We start from the raw sequence: 14,195 nt of genomic DNA on the forward strand, positions 1-14,195 counted from the left end.
CTTTACTGTTTAAGGCAGAAAAACAGATCCTGTTAATGAAAATCCCAAAGTACTAGGACTAAATAGACAAAAATATGATAAACATCAAGTTTCCAGATCATTAGAGAAATTAAAAGCTTTCTCCTGACAGACAAACAAATAAATCTTTCAAAATATTCATGAATTAATTTGACAAATGAAATGCACTCTGACTGAAATATCTTCTCATTCTTCACTGCAAATAGGTAATGTTAATTAAAGAGTAGTACATTTTTGAGTTGCTTGTGTGTCTCATTCCTGGCTTGGTTATTGTTTAGCATTTAAAATAGTCTATTTTCTTCTTTAATACCAAACAGAACACATTCATTGTTTCTCATTTCAGTATTCAGCTGTGTACAGTGATCGTTTTAGGGAGTTGATAATGGCTACATTGGTATTCTCATTACTGCTGGTTCACTGCGTAGACCTCTTTCTGTGCCTAAGGCTGCTAAATTAAAAAAGCCAATCTGTAGAGGATTATGGTGTGTTCCCACATCGGCGTTTGTTTCTGAACAACAGCTGCGTTTTACCTGAAGAAGCTGCAACTGTCACATATTTATGCTTTTTATTTATTCATGATTTTTTTACCATGATAAACTCCAAAAGTAAGATGTCATGTTAAGAACAATAAGTTAACTAGTGAAGAAGACTAGCATGTGTCAGTAACGTGTTATTGTTGACCCATCATGGTTTTAGCTATATTGCTAGCTGCTGGCACGCCATCAGCCCACACTGCTCCAGTACTAACTCTAGTCTGTCCCCAGCAAGCTGTATGCCACTGTTAGATTCTGACCATCTGTGTCTTACTTTCTGTGGAAGGTTAGTTTTCATTGGTGATCAGGAGTAACAGCTGGCTCTGGAGAGCCATCTCTCCAACCCCAGCCCCCACTCCTCCACCACTAACCAGCGGAAACTTCTACAGCTGTCATCTGCTTTCCCAAATGACCCAGCTCTCCTTCCAGCTGCCATCCCAATACCCTACACCCAGTCCCAGTTTTGTTGCAAGGCAAAGTCTTTTTTTTCTTTCTGTTTTTTTGGCCAGTATTCCAGGACAATGGAAATTTGTTCAAGACCCCCACCTCACTTGGTGCATCTTGACTTCAGTCTTGTTATGAAAAATAATATTAAGGTTTAATTCAAAACCACGTGCACACTATAATCCTATCATTTAACTCTAACTTATAGCGTTTTACTGTACCTCTTTGTTTTATGTGTTCCAGCAGTATCACCCAAGATCATAAAACTCAGAGAAGAACCACCAGATTATGCTGACCCACCAAAAGGCAAGAGCTCAGTCAGCAGTGCTTTGGTCCCTGTTAAGGGAATCAATAACCTTGGTAACACCTGCTTCTTCAATGCTGTTATGCAGGTTGGTATTGCTATTCTGTTTCTGTTACTCGTCCTTGATGATTTTGTTTTTACTTGAATCTTACTCTTTTTATAATATTGGGTCAGAACTCAAGAACTGAGAAACTGTTGCCATTAACAGAACACTAAAATATTCAGAAGCATTGTTTTTGGCATACAGCTCCCAAGGAAAGTGACACCAGTGGCATCCTTTAAAAAGAAAGAAGCCATAGATAGTAAATGTGCATGAACTCCTAGACATCTGTGGAAGACAGGAGTGGTGGATGATCATAGTTTCCTTTTTATGGTAAAGAAGAACTGCTTGAGAACATGCAGCCAGGTGAAGAACACTGTGAAGGAGGGAAAAAATACAGGGTGTTCACCACGAGATGCAAACAAGTGATCTGTGACCTGAAGCATACTATCATCTGAAAGACAGTAAAACTCGTATCAACTATATTGTCAGCTCGCTTTCAACAGTGTTGACTGGTTGGTGTTTGCAACTCAAAGATAAGTTAAAACATATTCTGAAAGCAATCCAGACACTTTTGAAGGTAATGAAGTGAACTACTGCAATGGCCAAGTCTATCACTTACTTGCAATGCTGGAAAGCCAGAAAGACCCTCAAACAACTGGAGACCACTACAGCATAAAGGCCTGGAAAAGCATCACAAAGTATCAAGCTCCTCCTTTAGGGAGGTGCACGGATTCTAAACATCAGGGAGTCATTGCTTTCAAAGGATACTCAACGTATTTAAAATGGACATTTTATTTTAGACCTTACATTGGAGACCTTGAAAATGGATGACTCTGGACAAAAAATAGTTGTGATTCCTCTGTGGTTGATGTGATATTGGCATTCAAAGCCAAGATTATGTAATTTGTATCACTGTACAAATATTTCCAGACTTTACTGTACACAACTGGCACTCGGTTGGTGCAGAGCACGTTCACAGCACAGCACAGCTATAGAGCCCTCCTCAGTTTTTCCCTGGTCATGTCATGGTGACTGCAAACTGACATGCCTCTTCAACAATGAAGCTGTTTTTTTTTCCGCCATTTTGTTAATCACCCTCAGGGTCTCCCTCGTTGATTGAAATTCGAGTGAGCGCGCTTTACATGCTTTTCCCTCCCTCTCCCTGTCTGTTTGTATTGTCTCCTTGAAAATTGCAATCTTTCTGGTGAAAACACATAATTGTCAGAGGATGAGCTGTGTCTGTGTTCACAATGCCAGCTCCATTGTGTGTTTTCCATAGCAACAGTCTTTATTGCCAGGATGTGACAAAACAAATATCTCTTGAAAAGGGAGGAAAAGATGCTTCTCTAACATGAAGGGACAATGAATGCTTCAAGCTATCTCCTCGCCAAGGATCTTCTCTGCATTTAATTCATACAGATCATAGATAATTTTGCCTTTTTCAGTGATAAACTCGACACAAGTTTCTAAATCATACTAAAATGGAGAAAACATTGTTGCGCAGCTATTTTAGTTGACTACATGATATTGCCACAAGCTAAGTGCAGAAACATTTTTATATCTCTAAAACATTATAGCTTTTCTTGTTTCTTTGCCTTATGAAAAAAAATCTTAGAATCTGTGGTTTTGATCAGTTGGAGCCACTTCTTTAATGTACAATATTCTCTAGTTAAAACCAGTTGATCTAATGCACCTGATGAATATTGTTCCCCAGTTAAAATCAGAGACAGAGTGTCAGATATGGGGGGTGGGGGGGGGGAAATCAACACAGCTTGGTATTGTGTTATTTTGTATGGCTATAGAGACACCAAATATCAATATTTTATTAAATAAATTCTAATACTTAGAAAAAAAGAGGGCCCACCTCATTTACCTCACCTGAGATAATGTTAGCTAATTTAAATTAACCGAAAAACCATCCAACACTGGACACACTTGGTTTGACAAAGCTACCTTCAGTCACACAACTAAAACATAGGATCTTCAGTACATTTTTAAAAAAATGTGGTGAGTAAATGGTTGCCTAGACCTTGAGAGTGTTAGATCCTCACAACAACTTTTGATTGCAAGAGGCAATGTTTCCGCAAACAGTTCCAGTCTGACTTGGACCGACTGCAATCCCTCTGAAAGATTGTCAAAAGTGTGAAAATAATTTCTGTTTAATTCATAAATACAGACAGATAGCCTGCATGTTGCCATCAGTCTGAATGAGTCTTTGTCACTGAGGACAACTCCATAGGATTCAACTGGCTGCCAAATGGTTGTATACTGGTTATATAAAGCAGGAATGTTGCTAAGTCCAAATGTAATGGTTAAATGTGAATTTCACATGTGAGTTTTAATGAGTTATCACAGTTAATTGCTGTATTGTCATAAATGATTGCAAGTAATTGCCAACTTGACCCAAATTTAAATTGCACACTGATAGCAGACTTACTGGCAACATTTATGGCAGGTTTTAGTGACAGTGTTGGTGTGCTTGACCATTATTTACAACAAAACCATAACATGAATGAAACAGATACTGACAAAGTCTAACTTTGTGGACATAATTTGCAGTTGGGGAAAGGTGACAAATCACAATAGATGTTATTGCAGTACTCAGTATATTGCAAAATGTTAAACTGCATTAATATTGTATAAGCGAGTCCCACCTTTAGAAAACGATGACCACGCTTAACAGTCTTAACATGATTCTGTTTTCCTCACAGAACCTGTCCCAGACACACATGCTTATTGACCTTATCCAAGAAGTGAAGGAGAAGGGGTACAAATTGAGGATCTGCCCCCCTCCAGAGACAAATCTGGTACAGCTTATTATTCTCATTAATAAAGGAGAATTATGCATATTTTAATATGCATAATTACAGAAATTTTAGAATGCTGTTAGAACTTAGTAGTAGTTAAAATTGAAGTATTTTCATGTTTTCTGTATTTCTGGCCTTATTTCATAAACAAGATACTAATTACTTCAAATAAGAACAACATGTTTTACTTTCATGTGTTCTTCCTATTCCAGAGTCCACTAACAGTAGTGCTGCCCAGTCCAGAACCCTTGACTGCCGCCATGTTTGCCTTCCTCCACAACATGAAGGATCCAGGGAAAGGCTGTATCAATCCCAAAATCCTCTTCAACCAACTCTGCCAAAAGTAAGGCACAACCTTTCATATCACCTGCTACTTCCTGTGAACCCAGAGCCTCTGCTTTATGTGTCCCCTCATCTGTGGGGAACATGAGAAGTAATGTAAGCTAGTGAAGCTGGAGCAGAGGCTATGTTGATTTGAATATTTTCAGTCTGAAGCAAGCAGAGTTGGCAAAAGCAAAGGCATTCTGTACTTAAGTAGAAGTACAAATACTACTGTTAACAAATACTCCAGTAAAAGTTGAAGTACTGATACAACTTCTATACTCAAGTAAAAAAGCACAGGCTCAGAAATGCACTTAAAGTAAGAAACTTCTGTGGAGGATGCTTCTATTTTTATGCAAGGCTAACTGAACCTTGTGCTATATTAACGTAATGATAACATAATCTCAGTAGATTGAAATCACTTTCGTCTAACTTTTTTCATTCTAATGATACTCATCTTGAATCAGAAGACAAAGAAGGAAAATAAAAAATGTGTATCTATTTTCTGTTGCCTACACTGTAGAGGGTCCTGCAGAGTATGTGGCAGTCTGAAGTCTAATCACTACCATCTATTCTGGCCCTGCCCAAAAATTAGGGTTAGGCAAGATATCCACAAATGTTTGAAAAAGATTTTCTGCACACAAATCCCCTTTGATTTCTTATATATGTACTTAGGCCTCCCAAATATAACTAATCCAGCAGATAAATATCTACTGAGAATTATGTTAATGTCAGCTAAGAAAACCCTGACAAGAAAATGGCTCCAAGCATTGGAAGGAATACAAGAACTGCACCATACTGTCTACCAAATATTTATAATGGTGAGGCTCACTATGTCTTTGCGGCTTTAAAGAGAGAAATTCAACAAACCCTGGTTTAAGTGGACCCAGTATATTAAAGAGATAAGAAGTAATTTTGTCTAAATAGCTTTACCTTACCTAGTAAAACAACTATGAGGTGGAAAATGCCATCAAGACTGGGCCAGCTGTTTCCACTGGTCCTACTGTTCGGTTTGTTGGTTTCTTTCTTGGTTTTTTTGTGTGTGTGTGTGTGTGTGTGTGTGTGTGTGTGTGTGTGTGTGTGTGTGTGTGTGTGTGTGTGTGTGTGTTGGTTTTCTTTTCTTTTTTTGCCTACATTTAAAATCACAACCAGATATTTATTTCAAAATAAACATTTTACATAAAAAACATCTGGGAAATTCAATCGGGACATACCACTTCCATCTTGCTACAACTTTGAGGAGTTGAAATTGTTTGTCATATATTTGTCTCCAATGTTTAGCAAAATTGTGTATGGACAAATACTATACATATAAATGCCAGGTTTCTTATTTTCAGGAATGTTATAACGCTCCTAATGTAAGTACTTTGTGCAAGATAATCAATAAAAACTAAAAAATGTAGGGAGTAAAAGCAAAAAGTAGGCAGAAAAAAACAACTCAAGTAAAATGCATATATCTGAAAATAGTACGTAAGCACAGTAAAAAAAAGTATTTGTACTTTGAGTACACAGATTTTATTGACAAACCTTTCAGACATTTTGAACTCTGGTTGTGTAATTGCAGACCTAAAATCACCAATCATCATACACCAGCTTCAGACTCCTGCCAATGTTTGGTTTCAGGGTCAGTGAAGCCATCAGAATTCACCATAATGATTGTTCTCCATCACCACTGCAGGAGCCACAGCTTCCACCTGCTTTCATCCCTTTACTGCAGCAGTGCACACTTTTAACCAGCCTGACCCCAGTAGCACATGGTCTCTGCTGAATGCCTTTCACACACACTAACCTTGACGTACACGGAACATGCACTCAAATCACTGTACCGCTGTAGCTAGCCATTTGTAGTTCTCCTGCTTCTCTCCACATGGCTGTGCCACCTGTGTCGCATTTGATCCAAGGTCTGACAGACTGTGTGACAGGCAGACCTTGGTCTTACATGAAAAGTGTGGGTGTCTGGTTGGCTGACTTATTGGTTGAGCTTGGTACCCTGCTGGTTGGGTCCACCGTGTTTGTGTGTATGGAGGGGGGCTGGGGCCTCACACTGTTTAGTAGTGCAGGTGGATGACCAGAGCATTTGACGTTGGATGACTGGATCGTTCTCTGGTGCGGCTTTTACAATTATTCTGGTACCTAGCTTTTATCAGACAGACCTCTGTGTGTGTTTGTGTAGTGTGTGTTTGTGGGATGCCACCTCACCTGGCACCACCTCGCCCTGCAACGCATGCAGGCAATTGTGCATTCAGACAGCAAGCACTGCACACTCTTATGCACTCATACATGTCTAATTTCAAGTAGAACTAATCTATTCCACTAAAATACATTTGAATAGACAGATTTGACTTTAAGCTTCACCACATTTTATGCTACTCTTTGTTTAAACTGTATCAAATTATTAATTTGTTCTTTTTTCCATACAGCTTTATTGTAGTACAGTAAAATGACAGATTTAATACATTGTTTTTATGCTTCAAATAGCAAAGAGGTGGGAAACAGGGGATATGTTATTTTATTTTATTGCTCAATTACAGCGTTCATGTTTATTCCCAATGACAATAATATTTGATGCACTTTATCATCAATGTTTTGTTTTTATAACCTTTTTTTTTTTTTTAGGTAAATTCAATTCACATAATCTAAGGCAGCGGTCTCCAACCTTTTTTGCGCCACGGACCGGTTTGTGCCCGACAATATTTTCACAGACCGGCCTTTAAGGTGTCGCGGATAAATACAACAAAATAAAACTAGTACCGGTACTGAAAAAAAGAAGATTTATTCATAACACGCGTGAAAAGACCCAGGAAAACAGAGTTAACGATCAAAACGATAACAAAATAACGCTGAAAACCGATAAAAACCCTGAAAACCATACATTTCACACCTGAGCCTCAACTCTCGCAGCCCGGTACCAAACGACTCACGGACCGGTACCGGTCCGAGGCCCGGGGGTCGGGGACCGCTGATCTAATGGATAGAGATATACAAGCATTCAAGTTATTGTATGTTGTAGCCTTTTACAGGTATGAAGTTTATGTAGACTTTTTGCATCCCATGGTGTAGTGGTTAACACATTCACTTGGCAGGTGAAAAGTTGCTGGTTTGCTCCAGCCAGAGACATAAATCCCCTTCATGGTTGCGTCAAACCAAACGTGCAGAGCTATTCGTTTTGGTGAACCCCTTGTTTATGGCAAGGAAGCAGGGCTGACCGTTTTTGGTATCGCCATCTTGATGTCTTGAAGCCAAATTATCCAATTCAAAAAGTGAGGGACACTGCACACTCATACAGCAGAGACTTATTTGCCATGAGGTAGCCTTGCCCTAAAGCATTCCCTGTTTTAGCTTCATTTTCACTCTAATGAAGACAAAATTGTCTTGTTGTAATCAGGAAGACTTAAAACTAACAAACCAGAACATAAACTCATCAAGAAAGATGCCTACTGAAGTAACGCATTCGTCACACATCGCTTTGAAGCTGACGGACGGTTGTTTGTGGATAGCCAGGTTCCAGTGGTCTGGGCGAGCCTCTAATGTATGTACTATCACCTGGAATTGAGAGAAATTTTTCTTGGGTGTCGCCCACTTCCCATCGCCAGCAGTTATTTTGCTTGTAGTCACTTGTCTCTGGTCACAATTGCTGCAGATTGCTTTCAGGCTGTATGTAGTGTTCAATATATATTTATTTTTAATGAGGGGTTTTGTTTTGTCTGGGGGGGATTGTTTTGGGTTTTGTTTTTGTTTTTTGTTTGTTGTTGTTTTTTTGTTAGTGTTGTGATTGGCAACTTAACTTTTTTTAAATTTACTTATACGCCACAGAACATACATGATTCTGAGCCTGATGATAGCCTGCGCTATCACCTGTTTTTAGACGACTCCTCACAGCAGCCTATCTACATTTACTCAGGCCTAAAGCCTTTGATCTGAAAGGCCAAGGCCAAGAACTGCTTGGTTTGTTGTTTACTGGGAGATTTTTCTTTCTGTTGCAGCGACCTTTACAGTACCTGTACTCTGAAAATGTCCTGCCATCCTCTGCAAGTTCTTCTCACTCAAAGAGGATTGGGTCTGCCCTTGGCCTGCGAGGGCTAACAGCGCTTTTAGCATTTCTTTATCAGTCTTTCCCTGTATGTTTGTGTTAGCACACTGCATAATGGGGCCTTCAGTCTGTGATCAGCGCAGTTTAAATGGGTTTTTTCTACGTAGCAGGGGTCAATGATTATAGCCATGGCTGATCCAGTGTTTTACAGTATTCCCACGCAGAGCAGACTCTGATTTAGGCTTTACTCTCGGTAAAGGGAAGTAAATCTGCAGGCTGGAGCTGTTGTGCTTTGAAAATAAGGTAGAAGTTGGAATAAACAGCACTAATCTTCTGAATTATAATGACAAACACAGTCTGTTTCCGACACCTTGAAACAGCCATATGAGTCAACCTACTCTACTCAGCTCATCCTGAAGTCGAGCCCATTTTTGTGTTAAATGTGCGTGTGTTCACATGGATTTGACCTTAACCAGCTGAGTACCCCACAGCTTGCTTCCTCATCCTCCTGCCAACAGCACGGGGTCTGGTCTGTGCTCAGACCAGTGCCAAGCAGTGTGTGTCGGACGGCCAGCACCACACTCTGTATCTGGTGCCAGTGAGGGTCCCAGCTTGTACCCAGTGTACTACAAAGCCAGTCAGTGGCACAACCGGGAAAAAAAATAATTACAGACACAACTGTTTGTCTGTTTTCCTTTTTGGACCTGGACTTGACAATTTTTTGAGAATTTTCATAATTAATGTCCATCACTTTATCTGGATGCATTCTTTACACATGTGTAATGCACAATCTGGAGAAAAAAGGCCACACAGAGGGCATTCATCAACACCTGCTTCTTTCAAGGACTGATTCCATTTTCAGGACAGCCACTGGACACTCTTGTGGTGCAAAAAAATGAAAAGTATGCTGGCTCTCTTCTCTGTCCGTGTACTGTGTCCACATACTCACATCTTTCAAAAATTGTTCATAAATAAGCCTTGTGAGAAGCCTTTCATCCCTGATAGAAATAGCACATGACAACAATGGATCCCATCTAGTGCTGGCATCCAGGTCACTTGCACATACAGCACACACCACATTAAAAGAAGAGAGACAGATTCAGAGTTGGTATAAAAATAAGAATAATAATTTTGACATGTGCACATATTCAAAGCTGGCATTGAAACTTTACATCCTTTCCCTCTGCTCTGCTGCTCTCTATCTGGTTTGTGAACACAGGACACCTTCGAATAATGATGTTGAGAGCTTCATGATCAAAACCAGAAAAATATGAATTAAAAGTACAAAGCCAATCTTTGATGGCGGTTCAGTGATTTTTTTTCTTTCTTTTTTTCCCTGTTGCACTAGAATTTTTGTGCGTTTTCATGGAATATTTCAATAGGCATAAAATCTTTTTATGTTACAGTTTCAAACATTGTGCCATTTCTCATTGACGAATCAACCTTTAAATACGTTACTGTGTCATGATATATGAGTTTTCTTTCTCTTATACAGCACTAGTATGTCAGCATCAGTGAGGGTGCAGACCAATCCATGTAGTCAGAATGAATGTTTTTGGGGGGTTTGTCTCTCAATTTCCCATTAGTGAAGTCAGTAGTTAAACTAACAATGTTCTCAGAGTGACAACAAATGTTTATTATTTTTAATTTGAAATTATTCATAGTGTTTAAATGCTGCAGTGAATGCAAACATTGAACTGCAATCTTTTAAAGCCATCTAAGAGTAAAGGATTAATAATAATAAACGTGCGTGCGTGCGTGCGTGCGTGCGTGTGTGTGTGTGTGTGTGTGTGTGTGTGTGTTCGACTTGGGGGGAGCTTGTGTGGCCTTGTGTCTGGTACTAACTCATCCGGCTATTAATTGTGTTAGCACCGCAGCTGTTTGTATTGGCCAGATTGAGAGCAGGGCTACAGGGCCCTTCTGCTTTGTCTCCACTGGGATGAACTTCCAGACCTCCTCATTCCCACTGATACCAACCATGCGCATTCATTTTTTTTTTTTTTTTTTCACTGCCTCTCTCTTTCCCCCCTTTTTTTTTCTGTCTCACGCATTCTCCTCTCTGTTTTGTCTTCATATTTCTCTCTTTTAGTTGATCAACAAATTCAGTTGGCAAAGCTAGATGGAAGCATTCCTTTACTTGCTGCTCTTCTTGGAGGCTCGCCAGTAAATAACATATGTTCTCTGTACCATCTTCACCCCTGCACGTTGCCTTCTGTTTGCACAAAAAGAGGCATGAAAGACAGAGATTAGGATAAGATGCGAGTATGTGGGGCAACTTTGATCTCCTCCAGATTTACAGGTTCTGACCTTGTTGAAGAGAGGTGCTTGGCCATTTCTCTCCTAGCTATGGACATCAATTTGTTCATGGCAATGTGTCAAGGGTGTAAAAAGCTGTTTTGGTCTGAGTGATCTTCCCACATAAGTAGGATTAGGAATGTCATTAGGAGAATGTATTGGTCAGAATTTATATTTGACACACTGCATTCCTTTTTAATAATTATAATAGGATTAACTGCTTTCATCAGACAGGAACAGGTGTGCAGCATTCCTATTCAGAACATTTTGGCAAACAAAGAAACTTAACATACAAAGATCATAGCATAGCAAAAGATCCACAATGGCTTGAAAGGAGTTAACTCACTACTACGCACTGCCCACCTCTGACCACCCTCAATGTTGTCTAATCAGGAATGTGGCCTCTCAGTATGTGTTATCCCTGTTGAACCAACCTGTCCTTTGGTTATGTGGTTGCCTCGGCCCAACAGGTTGCAGTAGCTCCAACCTTGGCTACCCATCTGCCCCTGGCATCTGTCCTCACATCTGCTTCACCGTGGACAGCCAGGGGTCGGAGCCAAGGAGAGCCTCCCCTCTAACCACTCTAATGGTGTCCATTCGCTTTACCAAGAAGGTTTGTGCATAGCAGAAAGTCAGTTTTGTGGAAGTATCCAACATAGAGGAGTTGTGACTTGCCTATGAACCTCTTCTTATATTGCTTGGAGAGCTTCATTGTATTTATTTTTTACTTTTTTATGGATGGAAGAATGGTATTTAATAAGACTTATTTAAATCTTTTTTTTTCATCCAGTATAATTTTTTTTATAATAAAGTATAATGAATTTATAATTTATTGAAGTTCAGTGTAATAACCAACTGCTTTCACAAAAAGAAGATGTTTAATTTTATCTGAGGGGGACCTGCTTTCACACAGTTCATTTGCTAGTAGCAAATAGGTGTTCATCCTGGTAATGGGGTTACTCAGATGGAGCTAGAGCTCATCTGGTGGTCTGTTCACATTCACTAAAATTGCTCCTCCTCCTACAGTTTTGGTCAGAATATAATCAAACATGTGATCACTGTGTGTGAGTTCACCCAACCTGTGCTCAAGCTCAAGGTTGTTTTTGTGGTTTTATGAGCACCCAATTATGATGTACTGAACAATATTCTATTCAGCCCATTTAGTGAAGTTGTTAACCTAAGATCCTGGATATGACTGTTTGCAAGCGTCCTCGACTTCTCGGTGGATTTTAATTCTCATTATATTGCGCATTAGAGCCAACCAACGACAAGTGGACTTGCAGCTTTCTTTCTGCCCTGCACAAACATTTAAAATCTGTGATTTGTCTTGGGTCATGATGAGCCTAATGAGCTACTCTGTCATTGATGTTCTGGTTTTAAATCATATCTAGGGACAATTCAAAATGTCTTGTTTGGGTTTCTGCTAACATGACTGTATGAAGAAAATATTCTGTCCACCAAAATAACTTTAACAAATTGTTTGTTGGTCCTTTAAGTGTATAAGTTTTATACTGCGTCCACCTGGATTGTGAAAGGAGGAGTTATAGTGGCAGATAGGATTTCACAGATCCAGCAGTGAAAACTCTTGAGAGACCTTGACGCACGGTTTCTTCTTTTTGCGTGTTTTGCCATGGATTCTAATTGCTTTGTGTTCAGTGGTTTTCTTCTAGACTCGATAACGTGTTCAGTTTTTGTGCACAAACAACAGACTCTTTTGAGTCAGATTCACTCCCACGTTTGATGTTGTCACTGTTTTCACAAACACCCATCCTTCAGTTAGTCTTAACTTTGTTTTCTGGGCGTTTTTTTTGTTGTTGTTGTTGTTTGTTTATTTTGTTTTTGGGTTTTTTTGTTGTGTTTTTTTTTTTTCTAAAAAAAAATATGTTTCTGTTTTTCTCCAGAGCTCCATGCTTCAAGGGCTACCAACAACAAGACAGCCAGGAGCTTCTGCACTACTTACTGGACTCCATACGAGTAGAAGAAACTAAAGTACGCCTTCATACATAATAGGCTTTCATGTATTTCAATAAGCCATATGATTTTTCTAAGCCCAGAATAAGAATTGGGCGATGTTTTGTTATATTATGTTCTTCAATCAAGCACAAAGTGTTTGTGGTTTATTTTTGTCGTCTTCTTTCAGGTGCATTTAGAACATTTTGTATGAGACAAATTTGCAGAAAATATGAACAACATGAATACATATTAAGGTTATAGCAAACATTAAGGCAATAGATTTATGTGTTTTAGTTTCAATGTGCTTAGGTATAGTTTTCTGCTGACTAGGAAATATGTGATACAAAAACAAGATTTAATTTCCGTCTAGATTCCTTCAGCCTCCTCCGTTTCGAGATTATCTGCTGTTTTTAGCTCACTTTGTGGAAGTCCCTTTCTGTCCTCTTACATTTATGCTTTGTAATGGGTGTTGAATCACCTGCAGTATGTTCAAAAATTGACCTTTTAACCTAAATTTAAATTCTGGGGAAGTGATAAGTGAGAATTTTGTTCTTTTTGCCACACAAAACTTGTGTGTGCTGGATCAAAGTTGCTGGCACTGCAGTTCAAGTTTTCACCAAACTCTTGTCTTAAAAACATCAAAGTCTTACAAAGGGAGCTCTGTCTTGACAGTCTGAGTCTGCTGGATGAATTTATGGTACACCCTTTTAATGTCAGGAAAAAACCAAACATAAGCTTGCTTCTGGTCATGCTCCTGCTGCCTTCAGTCTTGGATGCTGCAGACTCTTTCAGTGAAGAGTGCTGTTTGGTCTCTGGGTCATGGCCACAGACTCAGCTCTTATTGCCAGTGAGAAAAAACATCAGGTCAGTTAGACACAGAAGTTGATATTTACTTGTAGAAATTATCAGAATAGGACTTCCATGACTGAAAACGAACTGCACAGCTAAAGGTGGTGATCAGGGAGTCGACCTTGAAGGGGAAAGTAGACAAATTTAATGGATTTTATCTATTGACTTATTTTTTGTATGAGCAGAGTGACACACATGATCACACCTCATGTCAACATATAAATATCCAAACCTAAATTGGATGGATAACACAAAGTACAACCTCACAGAGGTGCTTGATTTTTAAAGTTTGCTCAAACACTCAGCTCGATTGCTTTAAAAAAAATGCACATTAGTAACTTGGTGATGATAGTTCAATCTCACATGCTAATAATTAAGTTAAAAAATGCATCGGAATAATTCAGATGGTTGATTTTTAGCTCCAGCGGTATTACAACTGTGTTTATTTCAAAAGCCATGAGGAGCTAATCATTGTCTTACTTGTGTTAGTCCTATCAACTGCTCCACATATGCATTATGCTGTAATTCAGTAAAGATCTTAAAACTTATCCTAGATGGCTATCACCATAAGACATTCATCTGTGTTTTTGTGGGTGGC

The 14,195-nt window shown here is 39.2% G+C and overlaps 1 protein-coding gene across 3 annotated transcripts in view; it reads left to right on the plus strand.

The window, feature by feature from the left end:
• Positions 1 to 14,195, plus strand: part of usp45 (ubiquitin specific peptidase 45) — a 36,922-nt gene that overhangs the window by 13,233 nt on the left and 9,494 nt on the right. For 2 of the 3 annotated variants that reach the window (XM_040013332.1, XM_040013333.1), the window contains exons 6-9: positions 1,239 to 1,387; positions 4,054 to 4,149; positions 4,362 to 4,492; positions 12,697 to 12,784. In XM_040013332.1, the coding sequence (XP_039869266.1) occupies positions 1,239 to 1,387; positions 4,054 to 4,149; positions 4,362 to 4,492; positions 12,697 to 12,784 (464 nt within the window). The remainder of the gene's footprint in view (positions 1 to 1,238; positions 1,388 to 4,053; positions 4,150 to 4,361; positions 4,493 to 12,696; positions 12,785 to 14,195) is intronic. The other variant, XM_040013334.1, reaches the window with a different exon arrangement.

The sequence above is a fragment of the Simochromis diagramma genome, unplaced genomic scaffold (genome assembly GCF_900408965.1).
Source record: "Simochromis diagramma unplaced genomic scaffold, fSimDia1.1 OVJJ01000618.1, whole genome shotgun sequence".
Classification (NCBI taxonomy): domain Eukaryota; kingdom Metazoa; phylum Chordata; class Actinopteri; order Cichliformes; family Cichlidae; genus Simochromis; species Simochromis diagramma.